Consider the following 22,139-nt stretch of genomic DNA (forward strand, 5'->3'; position numbering starts at 1 on the left):
TTAAAAGTTGTGACTCTTTTGAAAACTAGTCACTTAAAGGTTGTGACTTGTGAAAAAATCTTCAGAAACAAGTCACTTTAAAAATTGTGTGGTAATTTATTTTTCAAAATAAGTCACTGGTAATTGATTATCATTGTAGCGTAATCGATTACACATCAACAAATGTGACTCTTCATGTTTAAATTTAAAAATCAAAACATTTAGAAACACTGGTAATCGATTACAAGTATTGTGTAATCGATTACACAAGTTTGAAATGATTTGAAAATGTTTAATCACAAGTTGTGACTCTTGAAATTTGAAATCTAACGTTTTAAAACATTGGTAATCGATTACATGATTATGGTAATCGATTACAACTTTGTAAATCAGTTTGAAAAGAATGTTGGCTACTGGTAATCGTTTACCAGAGAGTAAAACTCTTGGTAAAAGTTTTTTCTTTTGAAAATCTTTTGATCAAAATTGTGCTATTCAATATTTTGAAAAACTCTTTTAATACTTATCTTAATTGAGTCTTCTCTTGAATCTTCACTTTAACCTTGAATCTTGATTGAACGACTCTTTGATTCTTGAAACTTGTTTTGATTGAACGACTCTTTGATTCTTGAAACTTGCTTTGATTGAATGACTCTTTGATTCTTGAAACTTGCTTGACTCTTGATTCTTGACTTGAGTCTTTGGCATCAACAAAATAATCTTGGAAAACATTGCTTCCATAGGAAACTTAATTAAAAAAACATAAAATATAAAAAAAATTACTCTTACGGAACAACTTGATCCGTAAGTTACTTACGGAACAACTTGATCCGTAAGTGACTTTTAAGTGATTACGGATCAACTTGATCCGTAAGTGACTTATGCATCAACTTGATCCGTAAGTGACTTACAAATCAAGTTGATCCGTAAGTCACTTACGAATCAACTTGATCTGTACGTTTCCCATAACAACTTACGGATCAAGTTGATCCGTAAGTGACTTACAGATCAAATTGATCCATAACTGATCCGTACGTCCCTGATTGATGCACCACCTTCTGCGTACCTCGTATGCCGCCAACGACCACCGCAATGCTCAACACCGATACCTTCACCTTCACCGCACCTAACCGTTCACAACGAACCCACAAACCAGAGACAAAAAACTTTTCATACTTATCTTGATTAAGCCTTCTCTTGATTCTTGAATTGACTAACCCTTCTCTTGATTCTTGAATTGACTAACCCTTCTCTTGATTCTTGAATCTTGAGTCTTGAATCTTGATCTTGATTCTTGAGATCTTGAACCTTGAATCTTGATTCTTGACTCTTAACTTTCCTCTTGAGTTTTGAATTCTTCTTGATTCTATCTTGAACTCTTGAATTGTTCTTGATTCTATCTTAATCAGTTGAGTTGTTCTTTGATTGATCTTTGAATTTTTTGTCATCACCTTTGTCATCATCTTTTGTTATCATCATTGTTATCATCAAAACATCTTTGAATGAATCTTGATTCACCATGAAGCTTTGCTTCTAAAAAAACAGACCAAATTTAAATTATGTAACAAAGTTTTGTAAACTTATTATTACGAACTCTCTCAATATGTAATTTTCAAAGTCTTATTTTTTAAAAGAAAAAACAAATCTATCCAGCATGATTATTGGTTCGGTAATGGAGTAAACATTCTAAGTGGTGAGACTTTCCATGTCTTAAAAAAATCAAATTTATGTTACATTTATGTAATTTGTGCCATTTTTTTCTTATTATTCTTTTATTATTTATTATTTTCTTAAACAAATGTTTTAATAAAAAAGTAATATTTTTATCCTGATAATTTTAAAATTTATTTTATAATTTTTTTCCAAAAGATAAAAATATAAAATATAAAATTAGAATTTTTTTAAAAGCAACTAAGAAAATTTATGCTCAATTTTAGGGAAGAAACTTTTTTTTATTAAGATAGAAATTATATATTAAAATATAAAATATGTTGTGTATTATAGATAAATGTCTTCATGAATATAATAAATAAACACAAAATTTTAATATTATTTTTGATTTTTTGTAAATTTGATTTGTTTTCCTACTTATTTATTTTACAAGATATCATGACATTATTTTCTTTTATAAAATATCTACATTCATAATAATTCTTATATAGTACTAAAAAAAACGATGCAGTGCACGGATCCAAAAACTAGTTTAACTTATTTAATATGATATCTCTCAAAGGCAAAGTAAAACCATCTCCTCCGTGTCTCTCCCACACTGATTGCAAACACGAACAAGTAATTGAAACTCCTACAGTTGAATCAGAAACACTCCACGCCTACGCTATTGCCTTATAATCTTTGTTCCACGCTTTTCCCTCTCCTCTTCGCACACAGCCTTCCTTCCTAGGGTTTCATCCAATTATGAACTGTGAAGTGTGCCAGCTCAAGGAACTGGAACTGGAGCATTTTGAGATACGCGAGGTCTTGCGATGTAATTCTTCAACTCTCTATTGTTACTCGCTTTTCGGATTATGATTTTTTTTATTTTATTTTATTTTTATATCGTTGCGTTTTGTTGAATTGCGATAATCAGAGTAACGGTGTTGCAGGCATATTGCACACGATCGTCTTTCACCGTGCCTTGGGTCTCGTGCGCCCTAAAGACGTTGACTTGGAGCTATTTGACGTCACTTATGTACTTTTTTAATCTCAATTTGTTGATGTTATCACGTGTGCGCGAGTTATTCTCTTAGAAATCCTATTTAACTGTGTCTTATGTACAATAAAATACACCGATAATTTAAGTAATTGTTTGGTTTCAGTTGAGTTATCCAACTCCAAATCACCAGATAAAGTGATTTTAGATTAATTTTTAACATGTTTGATCTCAAGCTGAAATATCGATTATGGGTTTAGAATTGATTTTGAGTTGAAGCAATTTTAGGTTGTTTTCACATTGAATCAGAAATTTTGTACTGAATTTTAATATTAACTTGCTTTTAGGATAAAAACACCTAAACATAATCTGAAATAACTCTAATCAGAATCAATTTTACGAAATCAATTTCATTTAAAATCAATTTTGCAAACACTCACTCAAATACACACTAAACTTATTGTGCTTTGTTTTGGTTTTTATCTCATTTTCTGTGTGAAGGTGCAATGTGGAGAGGCAGAGCTTGAAAAGAAAATAGATGAGAAGATTGAGCAGTTTGTTTGTTGGGTGGAGAAGCACCCAAACAAGAAGAGTCAGGTCAGCGATGTGATGAAAATGGTGCTAGTAGGTTTTTTGTCTTTGGTTTTTGTTTTACTGTAAATAATTTTTTTGATAGGGTTGTGAATTGGATGGTGCAGATATGTTTATCTTTCTATGAGGTGAAGAACAAACAGGCGTCTTGGTTCAGTAACAAGATTGAACGTTTGTATTGGGAGCAGTGGTATATTAATCTGAATGTGGCCCAGCATCCGAAGGCACATTCTAGCAAGTATCATCATTCCAAAGTTGTTGATCCTGGAGGTGCATTGATTGCTCTGTTCGTCAAACTAAATCTCTTTTCATGTTTCACTCCTACTGTGAATTTACCTGTTTTCCTGTGTTTCTTACAAGTAGAGGGAGCATTGGAGGATAGAAATGCTCGAAGTGCAGCACTGGAGGCATCGCTTCGTGAGGTTTTATTTCAGATAATTAAATTTGTTAATGAGAAGAAGGATCATGTTCCACCTATACCAAATCTTGAGGGTGCTGTTTCATTTCCCTATGAAATTACAATCCCTAGGTGAGTTGTGATTACGCTTGCTGCCCATATCAGTTGTGATTTTGCATTTCATATATTTCATTAATATTTTGATAGCCTTGATTCTGAATTGAGTGTTCTACTTAGCTGATTGTGTTGATAATATGATGTCTTTGGAGCTTTGGTCCAAGGGTTTGTGGTTAAGTGGGGTTAAATTAAAGTACATATAATGTAATGAGACACACATGTTGTAAGATGCAAACTAGCAATGTTTTATAGGTGAAATTTCAGAATAACATTGGGTCACAAGTTGTACAATTCAGGCATCTTAGATCCACCACGGGGAATTATACATAGGATTCAAGAAAACTATTTTAAGAGAAGTGTTAATTAACATAAATTGTTTAAGAGGCATTGTATCAGTTATTGTTCGAGAATGTAGATTTACTGAAAACAAGCTACCTCTTCTGCATAACATGAAAATTTTCAAACAGTAAATAGTTTTATGTGGATTGAGATCAGTGTTGGAGAAAATTAGTGCTAACATGATTTAATTTTTATTGTTGATATTTTGTTACCCACTAAGTGTACCTAATTTCAAGAATGGACTTTTTGGATGATACGCAGTGACCCCCATGCTTTCCTTGTTTTTCTCATTGTTTTGTGATGAATCGTTTGTAAATAAAGGTGTAGTTAGGTAAGACATATCTCTAATTCAACAAATGCAAGTCTAACACGTCATGTTCTCTATAGAGTGCTGTGATTTGATAGGCATATTTTTTTGGACTTAAAATATTACTTGTTACAAGTTTATGCCATTGTGGAAATGATGTGAATTGGGCTCTAGATTCATAAATTAAGGGGCTTGATGAGCATTAGCTGTAAAGAATTTGTTGTGTAGCTATAAGACCTGTGTTGTTGTTGTTGTATGAAATTGAATGTTAATGGTGAAAAGCCAATGAGAGAATACAATCAAGAAAAGATGACAATATCACATTGGATGACTGGATATGATAGACAAGCTAAGATTAAGGATTAATGCATTAGAGAAAAAGTTAGGGTATTTATGGAGAATACTTGTAAAAGCCTCAGTAAGGATTATAGATCAAATGGAGGGTAATTGTTAGATTGTTAGAACACTAATTCTGAAATTGAAACTGAGAGGGGAATTTTATTGAATTCAAACAACACACAGCATAAAGACAATTCCAGAGCCTAGGGCTCCTTGAGAGAATATTTCTGTGTTCTAAGACTGACATTCATGACATATACTCCCCACCTCTCTGAATTACTATATATAATTAAATAAAAACATAACTAACTCTCCCCTCTCACAAAAACTGCTCTGTGTAACAGTTTTTTTTTTTACAATAACTGCCTTACACAACACATCAACTGCCAGTAACTACCATACATTGCAGTTCCTCGAGTCTTCTTGCTCTTTCTGGAGTAAACCTACCAGTTGGCTGGTTTACTTGGGCTTGGATTCAGCAACTGATCATCCTCTAACCTAAAAGAGTCATGGTTCCTGTCAGTAGTTCAATCACTGGAGGTAGAGGGAGACTGTAGTCAAAACTATTAAGAAGGATTTAAAGTTAAATAATTAATTTGTCGATACACATGATTATGATAGACATTATGGCATCTTTCAATCCATGTAATTGATGACTCCACCTCGTAGAAAAGGCTTGGCTCTTGTAAGTGTTGGGGTAATTGGTAATTCACAAAGAAGTGCATATCTTATGCATTTTAGCTCCTTTAGCAGAATGAATGCCTTGACTTTGACAGTTTATATTTCCTACTCATTGGGGAGTCTCCCCATCCTTCATTGTAGGCTAGGCTAGGCATTAGCAACTGTAGTTTCCATGGTCTTCACTGTATATTATTTTGTTGTCACATATTTACTTATAGTTCTGAAATGTTCCTAAATCAACAGGTCAAATGCTAATCAGGGTCTCTGCAGTATCTGCTTTGTGATCTTTGTGACACGATAAAAAAACTTTTAGAATTATCATCAAAACATACATTATTTATTTGAGTATATTTTTGTTATTTCTTTAATTTTTATGGTATAAAAAGAAATTATTTCATACGCTGAGATTTTGAGAATAAAGATTAATACCCTTGGTATATTGAGTGATGAGTTGTAGTTACTTCTCTGTTTGAAAATTCTGCTGAAGCTGCTAAGTTAACCCTGTGCTGTCAATGACCAGTTCATCAGATTCTGCATTTGGGATGGACATGATCAAGAGAATGCTACAGACAGGACATCCAACAATGCTAAGTTGATTGTCAAAGTTCGCAGAGCGGTCTATAAGGTTAAAATGGATTCTTGTTCATATGAATAGGCTGGTAATATGATGCTGAAGAAAAGCTAAGGAAGGCAAAGTTCAATCTCTCTGTAAACAAAGCAGAATCTATAGGTGCAAAATAACTTGTATATATTTTCAAATGAAACCCCTTTTTTAATCTGTCGTTGATATCTTTTATTTCTTTTATTTATCTTCTCTCAAGAGTTTACGGTGTTATGTAGTGGCTATGTCCAATGTCACATGAACATCTTAGACCATTTACTGTTACGATTGCGTCAATATGATGGGTTGCATGTTATATTTGAAGATAAATACTTAGTGTTTCATTTGCATTAGTTTGTGAATTCACTCGTGTAATTTTAAGCTATTGCTTTATGAGCTTCTTTCAGAGCTTTCTGATAAGCTTGCATGATCCACACTTCGGTTAAGCACTTCATACGAAACACTAGATTTAAACCACTTTAACTAGATGGATCTTAGTGTTCAGAACAATGATATGCAATGGGTTAAATTTTCAAAAAAAAGAATTCAATTAATTCATATTGCAATGGAATTCTATCAAGGGATCACACAATCCAATACAAAATTATGAACAAAAGCTCACATTGTAGTTTTGAGTAGGCCTTAGTAAAGTAGCTACAAGTGGAGCTTGTAGGTCTTGGATTTTTTTTATCATGGAGTTTTTTGTTTCTTGAAAATCAATGGTAGCGGAATGGAGAAGAAAGAAAGATAATTAGAGATGTCACTTTAAGGAGAAGATGAGTCAAGAACAAGTTCATCACCATAGAAAGTTATGGATAAAAGTTTGAAGGTAGGAGATGAGTGGAGGGAGAAGGAGAGAAGAAACATCAAATTTTATGTCTCAAATGCGGTTTGAATTTTGAAGTGTAATTCTCAAATGATTAAAGTTGAAAAAATGTATACACAAGGCTTTTATTTATAACCTAAATGTCACAAAATTGGAGGAAAATTTGAATTTCTATTCAAATTTCACTTGAATTTGAATTTGAATTTGTGGAGCCAAAATTTTACTAATTATGATTAGTGAATTTCAGCTATGGTTCAACCCACTAATCCAAGATCAAATCCAAGATTTTTCACTAAGTGTGCTTAGGTATCATAAGACATGTAAAACATGAAGGACGTGCATAAAGTGTGTATATATGATGTGACATTGGAATGTAATAAGCAAATGCCCACTTCCCCCTTAGGCTGGTCCAAAATTTAATTGGATTGAGTTTCTCCCAATTCAATTAAATTTCACTTCCAACACACATATCAAATAGTGCACTTAATACATGTGAAATTACAAAATTATCCCTAATACAAAAACTTGTTTAGGTGCCCTAAAATACAAGGGCTGAAAAATTCTACATTACTAGGATACCCTTCCTACACTATGGAGTCCTAAATACAAGGCCCAAAAATAATGAAACATTAATCCAATATGTACAAAGATAAGTGAGCTCATATTTAGCTCATGGGCCAAAAATCCACCCTAAGGCTTGTGAGAACCTTAGGGCCTTCTTCAGTAGCTCTGGCCTAATCCTCTTGGAGTTTTCTATCCAATGCCCTTGGGGATAGGGTTGCATCATCCCCTCCCCCTTGAAAAGGATTTGACCTCAAATCCAATGGTTCTTGAAACTCTGGGCTTCTTCTCTCGACATCTGTAAAAAGAATAAAAACATATATGTTTGTAATGTTGGGTATGTTAGAATAGAGTAAGGTCAGAAAACCCCTTTTTTGACCATCTTCCCATGAGGGAACATGGTTCCTCACCAACTCAATGAGTGGTGTTACAAGTATAGAAAAATATGAGACAATTCTTTTGTAAAAGTTTGTTAAGTTATGGAAGCCCCAAAGTCATGGAGTGAGCCATTCTAGAATGACCTTTGTTCTCTTAGGGTCCGTGGGAATTCCTTAATCACTATTTAAAAAATCAAAGAAAGTAATGCCATAAAACATACCTTTTTTTTATATTTTCATGTTGATTACTCCCACCAAAAAGTATGACAAACCTAAGGTGTCCCATATGAGCACCTAAGTTTGTATTGAAACTAAAAATAAGAACAAACCTACCTAATGAGTCCCTATATATGTGAATCATGAAGATGTTTGATGCATGAATGATTTTGCAAAAGAGGGTTGCACCACTCAACACATTCATCATACGACCTATCATAGGAATTTGGTGTCTCATAATACCTATTTTGGGCACCAACAAAGCACAAGGATTTAAGCTCTTACAAACCAAACCCTCATCCAACAACTCATATACTTGAGGAATAACCTCAAGCTCAAGAGGTATGACAGTGCTAAGGAATGTTTCCCTTGATAAGAGAAGATAAAATGATTGTTTAAAAAGAAGTGCTATTTTGATATAACCTTTTGTTGCAACATGGTTTTCCTTCTTAACAATTTTCTTGGAGAAATCATTTTTCTCTTTTTCCTTTCCCTTGGCCTTTGAAGACAAAGTTTTACTGTTTTTCTTTTTCTTTTGTTTTTCTAGTTTTTTTCCCTCATCCCTCTTATCTTTCATAGTTAGTTGGTATTTGATCACCCGTGAAGGTGTTTGAGGATGCAACACAAACTTTGTTCCAAGGTGGGTGAGGATTATCTCATTAGTTAGACAATTATAGACAATAGTTTGTAAAGCTTTCGATGGGGAGTGATAGTAAAACTCAACTTAGAGACTAATCTTGTGCTGCAACAATTGCAACATGAACCACTATCTACAATGAGAGAGCATGTGTTATAATAATTTTTATACCTTGTGTGAAAAATATTCTCTTTGAAATTGAGTCAAGTCACAAGATTGATCTCCTAAAAGCCTTCTAATCATTAAAATGTCCCCTTCTTCTTGGGGGTAGATTTTTAACTAGATTGTTCCCCTTTTCCTTCTTCACTTTCACCAGAGGAAGGTGAAGTACTAATCTCATCTTGACTACTATAAAAGTTTTGGTCTCTCATAATCATGATTTTCTTGGTGGGACATTAAGAAGCAATGTGTCATCTTCCAAGACATTTAAATCATTTTATAGAACTAGTCTTCTCTTGCATACTAGCCTTAAGGGGTTATTTTTCTATTGTCTTCCCCTTATCATCTTTGGGCTTAGAAGGTGCAGCGCCTAAGATGCCTTGATCTTGGTCTTTCTTTGGATAACAGTGAGAGCCATAAGATTTTGAAGTAGACTTCCTTTTAAGTTCCAAATTTTAAGAGCTTGAAGATAGGAGAAGATGAATGGAAGGAGAAGGAGAGAAGAAACACCAAATTTTATACCTTAAATGAGGTCTGAACTTTGAAGTGTAATTCTCAAATGATCAAAGTTGAAAAAATGTACACACAATGCCTCTATTTATAGCCTAAGTGTCACACAAAATTGGAGAAAAATTTGAATTTCTATTCAAATTTCACTTGAATTTGAATTTGTGGAGCCAAATTTGGAGCCAAAATTTCACTAATTATGATTAGTGAATTTCAGCTATAGTTCAACCCACTAATTCAATATTAAGTCCAAGATTCTCCACTAAGTGTGCTTAAGTGTCATGAGGCATGTAAAACATGAAGGACATGCACGAAGTGTGACTATATGATGTGACAATGAGGTGTAGCAAGCAAATGCTCACCTTCCCCTTAGGCTGGTCCAAAATTTAATTGGATTGAGCTTCTCCCAATTCAATTAAATTTCTCTCCCAACACACACATCAATGCACTTAATGCATGTAAAATTACAAAACTACCCCTAATACAAAAACTAGTCTAGGTGTCCTAAAATATAAGGACTAAAAAATCCTATATTAGTAGGGTACCCTCCCTACACTATGGAGCCCTAAATACAAGACTCAAAAATAACGAAACCCTAATCTAATATGTACAAAAATAAGTAGGTTCGTACTTAGTCCGTGAGTCAAAAATCTACCCTAAGGCTTTTGAGAACCCTATGGCCTTCTTCAGTAGTTCTGGTCCAATCCTCTTGGAGTCTTCTATCCAATGCTCTCGGGGGATAAGATTACATCACTTAGGATCATAGAAGGTCATTCATATCCAATGCTCTCGGGGGGTAAGATTACATCACTTAGGATCATAGAAGGTCATTCAGGATCTACATTACATTTTAGTTCACATTAATATCATCTAGGGTCATTAGGGTCACCGATAATCATCTCTGTATTTATATAGAATTCAAAACTATGAACAAATTTCATTATTATTGTTCCAATTAGGATCAAAAAGGGTCAGTATTGAATTCATCAAGAATTCCAAATTTTGTTCAAAATAATGAAACCAAAATTCATGTCATAATTACGATTAAGATCTTTAGCGGACATTCTTAAATTCACAAAGAATTCAATATTTTCAAAATTCTGAACAAAAATTCTAATTGTAGCTCCAATGAGGGTCATTAGGGTCACCATCATGCGTCAAATACTTTTTGGCATCGAGGGTCATATTTCAATAAAGAATTCTATTCATCTTGCAATTTCTAAGGGTCTCCAATCCTGGTTCAAAATTCTGAACAAAACGTTCATAATATTTAGACGGAATTTTGCATCAAATACTTCATTTAGCATAACCGAAAGTCATCAAATAGTGTTTTAGATTTTTTTCTCTCTCCAAATTTTAGTGTTGGCAATTTACTGAGTACAATTGTGTGTGAGCAAAGATGTGTCAAATTTCGGTCATTCTCTGTCTTCATCCTTATAGAACTAACTTATCATGTTTTGAGAGAATGCAACTCAACTAATGATATGCTTTGGATTAAAATGGCATCAATCTTGACATGGGGTGGGTATGGGAATCTTTGAGTTCTCCCGGCGTTACTTTCTATGTATCTTCTGGCTGACGTGGCAGCTACTATCTAAGACTAAGATAGTGCTTTTTGGGCATTTGGCCCATTCGCATAACAATTTTTTTGGTTCAATTAGCAGTATTTAATAAAATTATAATCATTAATTTAATTAATACTCATAAACTAAATTTATTTTAAATAAATTCTAAAATAACTTAAAAAACATGTTATATGATTTTTTATATAAGTTTTATTTTTGTTTTATAGATAAAAATATTTTTTTGATAAGTATAGTTTGAACTTCTAAATTAATTTTAAATTATACCATTGTGATTGAAGATTTATTAAAAAATTAAATAAATAGTATAAATAATGTAAGAATTCAAATAAGTGGTAGTATTTTAATTAAGAACATAAAAAATTATTAACATATTAAAGATAGAAAAATATCGAATTATGAAGTGCGTGCATGTTAAAGATAATCTTATAAATTAATTAAAAATATTATAAACTAATCAAAATAACAAACCATATACGATCTCCTATTATTAGATAGAAAAATTGCACAAATCAAGGTTGTATACCAGAACTGGTAAGAGGCACTGCAAGTTCTAGCTAGCAAGAGAGAGGAACGGAAGGAGGGAAGAAATAGAAAAAGAAAAAAAAAAACTCAATGCAAATCTTATGACTTTGTTGAATATATATATATATATATATATATATATATATATATATATATATATATATATATATATATATATATATATATATATATATATATATATGAATGATATGTGTCATATGAAAATGATTATTTTAGTTAGAAATGAAAATGATCAATCTCAATAATTAGATTAAAATGAAAGGTGAAGATTAAAATATTTTAAATTTAAATTTAAATTTTATTTAATCATAAAATGTCTAAAAGATTTATCAACTTAAAAATCAAATATCTGAAAGATTTTATTTATATTTTCTCAGCATACAACGATGATAGTTTTATTAAATAGATGATTTTTTATTATGTAGGTAAATGTATGCTTAATTTTGAAAAAAAAATATTAAACAAGTTCAAAACTATGTTTCTAAATATGTTATATTTTGTTAAATTTTAATGGTAAAAGTTTATAGGTTATGAAATTATTTATACTTTTTTAACATAAATCGGATTATTTGGATCAACAAATAACTCATTGGATCAACTTATGATTTAGTGATGAGTATCGGTCATCAAGTCAAACACTAGTCTAGTTTAGTAACATTGGTTTAAAAGAAAATAAACATAAGAAAAGAGAGACATTGATCCGTATAATAAATAATGTACACATAAAAAAGAGATTAAAAAATGAGATGAAATAGAAGTTGGATATATAACATTAATAATAACCCAGATTTATTAAATAGTTTGTTATCCATCATGTCACAAAAGGCAAATTTCTTTTATCCAATAAATAAATGAAAAATGTTTAATGTTTGTGCTAATTCGTAGAAGCTCTCAACAACGGAAACAACACGCGTGTGGATAAAAAAAAACGTGAAAAATGCTCTCAACTTCGAACTCTGAGACTACAAATCGAAATTCTTCATATTTGAATGAGATATATTTAACGAGAAATTAGCTAGCACAAGTAGATCCACCATCCATGCTAGATTTATAGTTATGTTTCAACTACCATGTACTTCCCGGATTTTATGGGAAATGTGGGTTTTAATGTGTAAGACGGGCAAAAATCTTTAACTGGTGCCCTTTTACCAACTAATTCCCCAAATGGGGTTCTTCCAAAACTAATTATCAGCAGGTGCTCTTTTGGTACGTGAACGTCATGCATGGCGCCACCACCACTGGCGCTTCCGCGAAGGAGCTGCCACGTGGAGAGGGACGCGCTAATAGCAGCAGCGGGTTCGCCTTGTGCTTACGTGGAGTGGGACGCGCAACCTCCACTGGCGCGTTGTGCATGGTTTCCAGAAATGCCAGTTTGACTGGTGTTTTAGCTTTGCAGGTGACGCAGGTGACAAGGTGACAGGGCACAGTGCTGCAGCAGGTTGTTGCAGCTACAGGAAGCAGGGAAACGCCATTGGAGGCTGCGGCTTGCTTTTGCAGGTTCAACGCGCCATCACGAGGAGCGCTTTCTTCCTTTTATATGCAGTTCTCGTGCTGCATTGTGCTACCCGTTTGCTCAGCCTTCTCCAAGCTTGCTTGCTTTGGTTGGTTCCTTGCTTCCTTTGCATCTTTGGTTTCTGCTGCTTGTAACTTGTTGGTAAGTTTATTTTAATTGATAATAAATTTGATGCATGTTTAGGTTATAAATTTTAAGTGTTATGTGTTAAATATGTTTAGGTTAAGTTTGTTTTATATGTTAATGTTATGTATGTTTAGGTGCTATTTATAAATTTTAAGTTGTAATTTGATATATTGATATTATTTATATTATATGTATATATTATTTGTATTATAGGATACATTAGAGTTAGTTTATTTGTTAATATTATTAGTTTGAGTTTTGTATTTTATATAGTAGATTAGATTTAGTTAAAAAATTTTATATGGTAGATTAGGAATAGTTTAAATTTTTATATGGTACATTAGGTTTAGTCAAAATTGTTTATATAGTAGATTAAGAATAGTTTGAGGTTTTGAAAAAATATAATTTTAGATTAGGTTTAGTTTAAATTTTTTTATGGTACATTATATTTAGTTTAAATTTTTGGTATGGTACATTATATTTAGTTTAAATATTTAATATGATAAATTAGAAATAGTTTAAATTTTTATATGATACATTAGGTTTAATTAAAAAAAATTATATAGTAGATTAAAAGTAATTTTAGGTTCCGTAATTTATTAATTTTAGATTATGTATAGTTTAAATTTTGTATATAGTACATTACATTTAGTTTAAATATTTGATATGATAAATTAGAAATAGTTTAAATTTTTATATGGTAGATTAGGTTTAGTTAAAATCTTTTATATAGTAAATTAAAAATATTTATAGGTTCCGTAACTTATAAATTTTAGATTAGGTTTAGTTAAAAAATTTGATACGGTACATTACATCTAGTTTAAATATTTGATATGATAAATTAGAAATAGTTTAAATTTTTATATTGTAGATTAGGTTTAGTTAAAATCTTTTATATAGTAAATAAAAAATATTTATAGGTTTCGTAACTTATAAATTTTAGATTAGGTTTAGTTAAAATTTTTTCTACGGTACATTACATCTAGTTTAAATATTTGATATGATAAATTAGAAATAGTTTAAATTTTTATATTGTAGATTAGGTTTAGTTAAAATCTTTTATATAGTAAATTAAAAATATTTATAGGTTTGGTAACTTATAAATTTTAGATTAGGTTTAGTTAAAAAATTTGATACGGTACATTACATCTAGTTTAAATATTTGATATGATAAAATAGAAATAGTTTAAATTTTTATATGGTAAATTAGGTTTAGTTAAAATCTTTTATATAGTAAATTAAAAATATTTATAGGTTCCGTAACTTATAAATTTTAGATTAGGTTTAGTTAAAAAATTTGATACGGTACATTACATCTAGTTTAAATATGTGATATGATAAATTAGAAATAGTTTAAATTTTTATATGGTAGATCAGGTTTAGTTAAAATCTTTTATATAGTAAATTAAAAATATTTATATGTTCCGTAACTTATTAATTTTAGATTAGGTTTAGTTTAAATTTTTTATATGGTATATTACATGTAGTTTAAATATTTGATGCTAAATTATTTGACTCGTAAGTATTTTAAGTTATTAATTTTGTATATATATATATATATATATATATTGTTTTAATTTATTTGTAAAATTTATTTAAATTTTATTGATTGTGTAATATATTTTGTTATTGAAATATTTGGAATTAGAAAAATATAATTCGTTATTTATTTGAAATTTGGAGAGTATGTATAATTTTTATCGTCAATTAATTGTATTTTATTTTATTTTGTAGGATCAATGGCATCTTCGTTGTCATGCCCCTCAAATATACAAACTAGGTCTGGTCCACTTGATGGTGACGTGTTGTGGATGCAACCCAAGCATGTTTCAGAACATGTTTGGAATGGGGAACCAGACAGGAAACTACACATCAGACGAGCAGTCCCGACGTATCAAGGTGAAGAACAAATCCCAGAGGAAATTGTTCCTTTGCTTCGCCAATGTGGGTTTTATTGGATCATGAAGATGGGATACCTAAAGATAAATTCGGCCTTAATTACTGCGTTCATTGAAAGATGGAGGCCCGAAACCCACACGTTTCACCTGAGATGTGGAGAGGCAACCATTACTCTTCAAGATATGTCAGTTTTGTTAGGTCTGCGTATTGACGGGGCACCATTAATTGGTTCAACAAATCTTGTTTGGGCCGATTTGTGTGAAGAATTATTAGGAGTCAGACCACAGGAAGGCGAAATTGAAGGCAGTGTCGTCAAATTAAGTTGGTTGGCTCACCATTTTTCTCACATAAATATTGATGAGGGTAACATTGAGCAATTACAAAGGTTTACCCGTGCGTGGATCCTTCGATTCATAGGAGGTGTCCTCTTTGTTAACAAAACCAGTAGCAGAGTTTCCTTAAGGTACCTACAATTTTTACGTGACTTTGAACAGTGCAGCACGTATGTGTGGGGACCTGCCGTGCTTGCGTATTTATATAGAGAGATGTGCAGCGCCACCGATTACAAAGTTAAATCAATCGGAGGTATGTGTATCTTAATCCAAATGTGGGCATGGGAACGATGCATGACTTTGGCTCCAAAGAGGACGCCTCCCGTCATAGAAAATAAACCACTGGGACACAGGTTTGATGTTTAAAAAATTAGATTTGAATTGAAAATATTTAATGATGGAACGTGTTGACAATGATGATTTAATTTTTATTGTAGGTGGCTGCGACGTGGAAATCAGCATATTGGCAATGATGATCTTAGACTTTTCCGTCGCAAATTGGATCTGATGAAACGACATGAGGTAAGAACATCGTAATGTATTGGTTAAATAAAATTTTAATATGCTATGTTTGACTGAAAATTGACAAGTGTGTTGTTGTATGCAGTTTGTCTGGGAGCCATACACACCAACTGTGATGGCAGCGTTGCCTCCAATTTGTGTGGTTGGAAGTGTAGCCTGGTTCGCGGTGGTGCCACTGATTTGTTTCCATGTTGTTGAGTGGCACCAACCCGATAGAGTTTTACGACAATTTGGATTGCAACAACCTATTCTCGGGTGTCCTTCGCAATCGCAGAATCTCCATGGCATAACGCTCAAAGGTAAACAAGATGAGAATTGGTTCCACCTGTTGGCCCCAATGATTAGTCAGTGGAACAATCGAGCAGAGTTTAGGGTCGACGTTTATCCTCGACAGGAGGGCCTACTGGGTTATAACTCGGACTACATGGTGTGGTATAGGCGTAAAACAAAGATGTTTGTCGACCCAAACAATGCAAACACAGCTGCATTGGTATGTATCTATTTTTCAATGTTTAACTTGTAATTATTTTGTTAAGCATGAGCATTAATTTGTTGATGCTACTAATTGCAGGGTGACGTTGTGGAGACTCTACAGTATATGGTGTCACCACAAGGGAGGAACACATGGACAGTTGATGATCTCGCGCCTTATGTGGATAAGTTAGCGATTATATCAGAAGAGCAAGAGAGAATCACTGAGCCAGTGTCACATGGTCCAGCATCAGAGCGTGAATTTCCAGCACAAGAGTTTCACATTCTTCAGTCAAGTGTTGAAACTCGGGGCATAGGCAGACGAAGGGAGCTTGTTGAAGCAGAACAATATTCCCAACAAATGATGGAGCGTGGTCATGGAATGTATTACATGCCAGCAACATTTTCCGAATATCCTTCACAGATGTATCAGTATCCTTTTGAAGGTCATCACACTGATACTTCTGCGAGCGAACATTCGTTCGGTGGTGTTGCGGAAACACAAGCTCATTTTTCATGGCCCACTATGACTCCTTCGCAGCAGCACGATGCCCCCATGGCAACACCTAACACCCCATTTGCTCCGCAATGGAATGTACCCGGAGCAATACCTGATATGGGCGACTTATTAGGTGTTGATTTGCGTCAGGAGTTTTCTGCTGAGGCTGAGCAAGCAGAAGCGGGGAGACAACACGGCAGAAGAAATCCTGATCGTCAAGCGCGAAGATGGGATCGACCATGTGGCACATCCTCACGACATCGCGGACACCATAATGACTGATTTTTATGTCTCTATGTAAATTTCTTGTTGTTTGTAAGACATTTGATTTTGACAATTAATCTATCGCATTTCATTTATTATGCCTTACTAATGTATAGAGTTTATGTGGCGTATAAAAGTATAATAATAAACAAAGTATAAAAATAAAATTAAAGTACACAAACTAAAGTATAATAATAAACAAAGTATAAAAATAAAACAAAGTATAAAAATAAAACAAAGTATAATAATATGGCTTAGGGGATTGGATTAGGGGTTAGGGTTTAAGTGTTAGTGTTTTGGATTAGGGGCTAGGGTTTTCGGGTAGGGTTAAGGTTAGGCCTTAGGGGTTTTCATTAGGTGTTAGAGTTAGGGGTGTAAGGGTTACTGTTTTGGATTAGGGGTTTAAGGGTTAGTGTTTTGGATTATGGGTTAGGGTTAGCTTTTAGGGTTAGGGTTAAGGCTTAGGGGTTTTGATTATGGGTTAGTGTTAGTGTTAGGGTTTTGGGGTAGGGTTAAGGCTTAGGGGTTAGGGGATTGGATTAGGGGGTAGGTGATGGGGTTAGGGTTTTTGGTTTATTGTTTTGGATTAGGGGTTAGGGTTGGGGCTAAGGCTTAAGGTTTTGATTAGGGGTTAGGGTTAGGGATATGGCTCAGGGGTTTAAGGGTTAGTGTTTTGGAGTAGGGGTTATGGTTTTGGGGTAGGGGTTAGGGTTTAGTGTTAGGACTTAGGGGTTGTGATTATAGGTTAGGAGTTTAAGGATTAGTGGTTTGGAGTATGGTAGTGTTAGGGGTTAGGGTTTTGGGGTAGGGTTAAGGCTTAGGGGTTAGGGGATTGGATTAGGGGTTAGGGATGGGGTTAGGGTTTTGGGGTAGGGTTAAGGCTTAGGGGTTAGGGGATTGGATTAGGGGTTAGGGATGTGGTTAGGGTTTTAGGGTAGGGTTAAGGCTTAGGGGTTAGGGATGGGGTTAGGGTTTTGGGGTAGGGTTAAGGCTTAGGGGTTAGGGGATTGGATTAGGGGTTATGGACGGGGTTAGGGTTTTGGGGTAGGGTTAAGGCTTAGGGGTTAGGGGATTGGATTAGGGGTTAGGGTTGGGGTTAGGGTTTTGGGGTAGGGTTAAGGCTTAGGGGTTAGGGGATTGGGTTAGGGTTTTTGGTTTATTGTTTTGGATTAGGGGTTAGGGTTGGGGCCAAGGCTTAAGGTTTTGATTAGGGGTTAGGGTTAGGGATATGGCTCAGGGGTTTAAGGGTTAGTGTTTTGGAGTAGGGGTTATGGTTTTGGGGTAGGGGTTAGGGTTTAGTGTTAGGACTTAGGGATTGTGATTATAGGTTAGGGTTATGGGGTTGGGTTTATTGTTTTGGGTTAGGGATTAGGGTTTAGTGTTAGGACTTATGGGTTGTGATTATAGGTTAGGGTTATGGGGTTGGGTTTATGTATTTGGGTTAGGGATTAGGGTTTAGTGTTAGGACTTAGGGGTTGTGATTATAGGTTAGGGTTATGGGGTTGGGTTTATTGTTTTGGGTTAGGGATTAGGGTTAGGGCTTAGGGGTTGTGATTATATGATAGTGTTTAGGGTTTAGGGGTTAGACTTTTAGGGTTACATGTTATGGTTAGGCTGAGGGGGTAATGCCTAGTGTTTAGGGTGAGGGTTAGGGTTATGCCTAGTGTTTAGGGTGAGGGTTAGGGTTATGGGGTTGGGTTTATTGTTTTGGTGATATATTTCACCAAGGGCGCAACTTCGCAAAAGCCCCGACACCCCTCGGTAGCTAAACCTGGCCCTTTCCCATACCAAAACAGCCACGCAGTCCCATGGAGGTACACACCTTCGAACAAAGAAGAAGAAGAAGCCACCGACATCAGTTCGTTGTCAGCCAAGGTAACCAATATCACGGGGCTGAGCGGTGTGACCCTCAGCGGTCGCGTATTTGCGCCCCCTGACCTACCAATTCAGCCCACGAACGTCAAGGGGAAGGCAAAGGTAGTGGAAGAACAAGATGATAAAACACCCCTCACTCCGAATGAGGATATTCCGGTGAAAGGTCTTCAAGAGAAAAGGGATGGTTATGGCAAGAAGGAGGTGTCGCTAGAGGAAGCCAGAGAGTTTCTCCGCATAATTCAGCAGAGCGAGTTCAAGGTTATTGAGCAGCTCAACAAAACCCCGGCCAGGGTCTCGCTGTTGGAATTACTCATGAGCTTGGAGCCTCATCGGGCTTTGCTAGTAAAGGTTTTGAATGAAGCCCATGTGGCCCAAGATATCTCTGTAGAAGGCTCTGGAGGGCTCGTCAATAATATCACCGCCAACAACTATCTCGCCTTCGCCGAAGGTGCTCATCGATAATGGTTCCAGTTTAAACGTGATGCCCAAAAGCACTTTGGAGAAATTGCCGTTTAATGCTTCCCATCTAAAGCCAAGTTCCATGGTGGTTCGGGCCTTCGATGGCACCCGCCGAGAGGTTAGGGGAGAGATCGACCTCCCGATACAGATAGGCCCTCACACCTGTCAGGTTACCTTTCAAATCATGGATATTAACCCCCCTTACAGCTGCCTGTTGGGACGCCCGTGGATCCATTCGGTGGGAGTCGTTCCCTCTACACTCCACCAGAAATTGAAGTTCGTAGTGGAAGGGCATTTGCTTATCGTATCGGGAGAGGAAGACATCTTGGTGAGTTTCCCGTCCTCTATGCCATATGTGGAGGCCGCGGAGGAGTCATTAGAAACCGCGTTCCAGTCTATCGAGGTGGTAAGCATTTCCTCTGTGGATTCCTTCTCTGGGCAGCCTTGCCTGTCAGATACGACAGTAATGGTGGCCCGGGTAATGTTGGGGAATGGTTACGAGCCCGGAATGGGTTTAGGCAAGGACAACGGTGGCATAACTAGCCTAATAAGCGCCAAGGGAAATCGTGGAAAGTTTGGGTTAGGCTACAAACCCACACAGGTAGATATAAGGAAAAGCATTGCGGGAAGGAAAAACGGAAGTCAAGTCTCGCGATTAAAACAAGAAGATGAAGGAAGCCCGCCCTGCCACATAAGTAGGAGCTTTATAAGCGCGGGTCTAGGGGACGAAGGCCAAGTCGTTGCAATATGTGAAGATGATGCTCCGAGTGGGTCAGATTTGGTACGACCATGCCCTCCTGATTTCCGACTAGGGAATTGGCGAGTGGAGGAGCGCCCGAACATTTACGCGACAAGCATAATGTAAACCTTTTTATGGCTTTAAAAGCTCTATAGTTGGGCCTAGGCTTTAGAGTTTCCTTTTGTTAAGGCTTTGTGTCTTTTGCTCCTGAATCTATAATATAAAGATCTTTCTTTCATCTGTTCCTGCGTCTCTACCCATTCTCATCTATTTGCATGTTTATTTCTTTATGTTTAAAATGCCAGATCCGACGACGAGTCCCTCAAAGGTACTAATACCTGGGACCCGCCCATCGACTTCGAGCAAGAAACGAATCAAACAGAAGATGAAGAGAACAAGGATGTGAGACTTTCCCCGGAGTTGGAAAGGATAGTCGCCCAGGAGGACCAAGAAATGGGGCCTCATTAAGAAGAGACAGAACTAGTAGAATTGGGAATTGGCAGTGGAAAAAGGGAAGTAAAGATAGGCACGGGTATGACCACGCCCATCTGCGAAGAATTAACAGCCCTACTAAGAGACTACCAAGACATCTTTACTTGGTCGTATCAAGATATGCCCGGTTTGAGTTTTGACATTGTACAACACCGATTACCCCTAAATCCTGAGTGTCCCCCGGTAAAACAGAAACTGAGAAGAATGAAGCCCGAGACATCCTTGAAGATAAAAGAAGAGGTAAAGAAACAATTTGACGCTGGTGTTGGATCGAGTGGCCTCAGAATAATTAAGAAGAGGGAGGGGGGGTTGAATTAATTATTCCTAAACCTTTACCAATTAAAAAAATTACTCTTTTAAGGCTTTTAGTAAATTGTTAAGAGAATGAGGAGTAGAAGAGAATCTTAACAGAAAGTAAAAGCGGAAATTAAATACACAGCGGAAAGTAAAAGAGTAGGGAAGAAGGAAACAAACACAAGAATTTTTATACTGGTTCGGCAATAACCCGTGCCTACATCCAGTCCCCAAGCGACCTGCGGTCCTTGAGATTTCTTTCAACCTTGTAAAAATCCTTTTACAAGCAAAGATCCACAAGGGATGTACCCTCCCTTGTTCTCTTTGAAACCCTAGTGGATGTACTCTCCACTAGAACTGATCCACAAGAGATGTACCCTCTCTTGTTCTCAGTCAAACCCAAGTAGATGTACCCTCTACTTGTACCACAAAGGATGTACCCTCCAATGTGTTGAGACAAAGATCTCAGGCTGTTAAACCTTTGATACTTTGTGAATGGGGATACAAAAGAATTCTCAGGCGGTTAGTCCTTTGAACACTTTTGTATAAGGGAATGGGAAGAATCAAAAGAATTCTCAGTCTGTGTCGTTTTGAATTCTTTGACAAGGGAGAAGGGAGACACAAAAGAATTCAGGCGGTTAGTTCTTTGTTCTTTTGGAAAAGGGAGAAGAGTTACACAAAAAGAATTCAGGGGGTTAGTCCTTGGCGAATTCTTTTTGGAAAAGGGAGAAGAGAATGAAAAGATGAATAGCACAAGTTTTCAAGGTTTGGAAAACCAGAAAACTTTAGAAAGCTTTTGGTACAAAGAAGAAGAAGAAGTTCAAAGAGATTCAAGGCTTGTAAAGGATTGTAATGAAATGATTGGAAAAGTATTCAAGATGATTGAATTAAAATGCAAAACAAAGCCTTGCTTTTATAGACTCTTCATGTTTGGTCAAGAAGACCATTTAGAAGAGTTATAACTTTTAGAAAAACTTAAAACCAATTTGAAAAAGTCAAAAACCTTTTGAAGAGTTACATCTTTTGATTTTTTCAGAAACAATCACTGGTAATCGATTACCAAATTAGTGTAATCGATTACACAAAGCTTTTAAGTGAAAGGATGTGACTCTTCACCTTTGAATTTGAATTTCAACGTTCAAGGGCACTAGTAATCGATTACCAAAACATTGTAATCGATTACAACTTTTTGAAAATAATTGGAACGTTGTAAATTCAGTTTGAAAACTTTTTCAAACTCATTT

At 35.1% G+C, this 22,139-nt stretch overlaps 2 protein-coding genes across 3 annotated transcripts; both read left to right on the plus strand.

Moving 5' to 3' along the window:
• Positions 1 to 2,159: 2,159 nt before the first annotated feature.
• Positions 2,160 to 6,362, plus strand: LOC114394266 (autophagy-related protein 101). 2 transcript variants are annotated; one of them, XM_028355946.1, is made up of 6 exons: positions 2,160 to 2,461; positions 2,580 to 2,665; positions 3,128 to 3,223; positions 3,325 to 3,487; positions 3,578 to 3,746; positions 5,918 to 6,362. In XM_028355946.1, exons 1-6 carry the CDS (start codon positions 2,392 to 2,394, stop codon positions 5,991 to 5,993), a joined length of 660 nt encoding a protein of 219 aa, XP_028211747.1. In that variant the 5' UTR covers positions 2,160 to 2,391; the 3' UTR covers positions 5,994 to 6,362. The 2 variants fall into 2 exon arrangements, with proteins under 2 accessions (XP_028211747.1, XP_028211748.1); XM_028355947.1 differs by having other exon boundaries at positions 3,581 to 3,746.
• An 8,426-nt stretch (positions 6,363 to 14,788) lies between these two features.
• Positions 14,789 to 17,652, plus strand: LOC114391544 (serine/threonine-protein phosphatase 7 long form homolog). Its single transcript, XM_028352538.1, has 5 exons — positions 14,789 to 15,633; positions 15,718 to 15,802; positions 15,888 to 16,292; positions 16,566 to 16,986; positions 17,627 to 17,652. The coding sequence occupies exons 1-5, from the start codon at positions 14,789 to 14,791 to the stop codon at positions 17,650 to 17,652; spliced, it is 1,782 nt and encodes a 593-aa protein (XP_028208339.1).
• The last annotated feature ends 4,487 nt before the right edge of the window (positions 17,653 to 22,139 follow it).

This window comes from Glycine soja, chromosome 17 (assembly GCF_004193775.1).
Source record: "Glycine soja cultivar W05 chromosome 17, ASM419377v2, whole genome shotgun sequence".
Lineage (NCBI taxonomy): Eukaryota > Viridiplantae > Streptophyta > Magnoliopsida > Fabales > Fabaceae > Glycine > Glycine soja.